Source organism: Citrus sinensis, chromosome 7 (genome assembly GCF_022201045.2).
Source record: "Citrus sinensis cultivar Valencia sweet orange chromosome 7, DVS_A1.0, whole genome shotgun sequence".
Lineage (NCBI taxonomy): Eukaryota > Viridiplantae > Streptophyta > Magnoliopsida > Sapindales > Rutaceae > Citrus > Citrus sinensis.
Genome location: NC_068562.1, coordinates 1,098,281 through 1,099,357, shown reverse-complemented (window position 1 = coordinate 1,099,357; position 1,077 = coordinate 1,098,281). Strand labels below are relative to the sequence as shown.

At 38.1% G+C, this 1,077-nt stretch overlaps 1 protein-coding gene across 1 annotated transcript; it reads left to right on the top strand.

The window, feature by feature from the left end:
- LOC102630190 (putative F-box protein At3g16210) lies at positions 1–1,077 on the top strand. Its single transcript, XM_006467105.1, has one exon. The coding sequence runs from the start codon at positions 1–3 to the stop codon at positions 1,075–1,077; it is 1,077 nt and encodes a 358-aa protein (XP_006467168.1).

Sequence of the window (1,077 nt, the reverse complement as noted above, 5' to 3'; positions counted from 1 at the left end):
ATGTATGGAGATGCCATGGTCGAAATTCTTTCAACTCTATCAGTAAAAAATCTGTTGCGGTTCAAGTGTGTTTGTAAATCTTGGTATTCTTTGATTGAAAATCCTATTTTTATTTCAAAACATCTAAAAAATGTCAGCACTCGTCTAATTGTTGTTTATGTGGATGAGGATGATGGTACAGACGAGTATTACCATCCCACAGATTTGTCATGTATGTTCCCTGATGAAACTTTGGCAGACTTATCAGTGCAAGATCTTGACCATCAACAGCCTGCTACTGGAGTACTTGGTGGTCCTTATGATGGCATATATTGTATATTCGGACTTCGTGATCGCATAACTTTATGGAATGTCGCGACTAGAGATTCTAGAACGCTCCCAAATTATGGACCTACATGTCCACCCAATACTAAGGTTTACAAGACTAGTGTTGGATTTGGACTAGATCCCAAGCATAATGACTACAAGTTAATTATGATATACACCTTTTGGGATGAAAGAACGACTGAGTTACATGAATTCTCACTTTGTACTATATACAACCTACGTATTAATTCTTGGAGGGATTTAGTATGCTTCAAAACAATTCATTACTGCATCCCTCATTCACATGGCTGCACATATTTGGATGGACTTTGTCACTGGTTATGGGAGTTGGAAGATAGTAAACACAAAATAATTATTTCATTTGACATGGCCAACGAGGTGTTCCAAGAGGTTCAGTGCCCGGACATTGCTAGCTCAGCTTATATGGAAACACTTGACTTGTATCATGATTCTCTCTCTTTACTGTTTTTAAACACGACCAATAATCATTATGAAATATGGGTGTTGAAAGAGAGGATTTGGAGCAAACATTTATCTGTTACTCTCATCGGAGTCGAAGAACCACTTGGAGTTTGGAAGAATGGTGGATTTTTTGTACAATCCGACTCTCGACCTCGACGACTGCTGTTGTATGATCCTAATACCCAGGAAATGAGGGATCTTGGCCTAAGAAGTTTTTGGTTTTCAGTTTATAACTTTAAAGAGAGTCTAATTCCTGTCAAGGGCGTAGATAGTTTCTCTGACATTTAA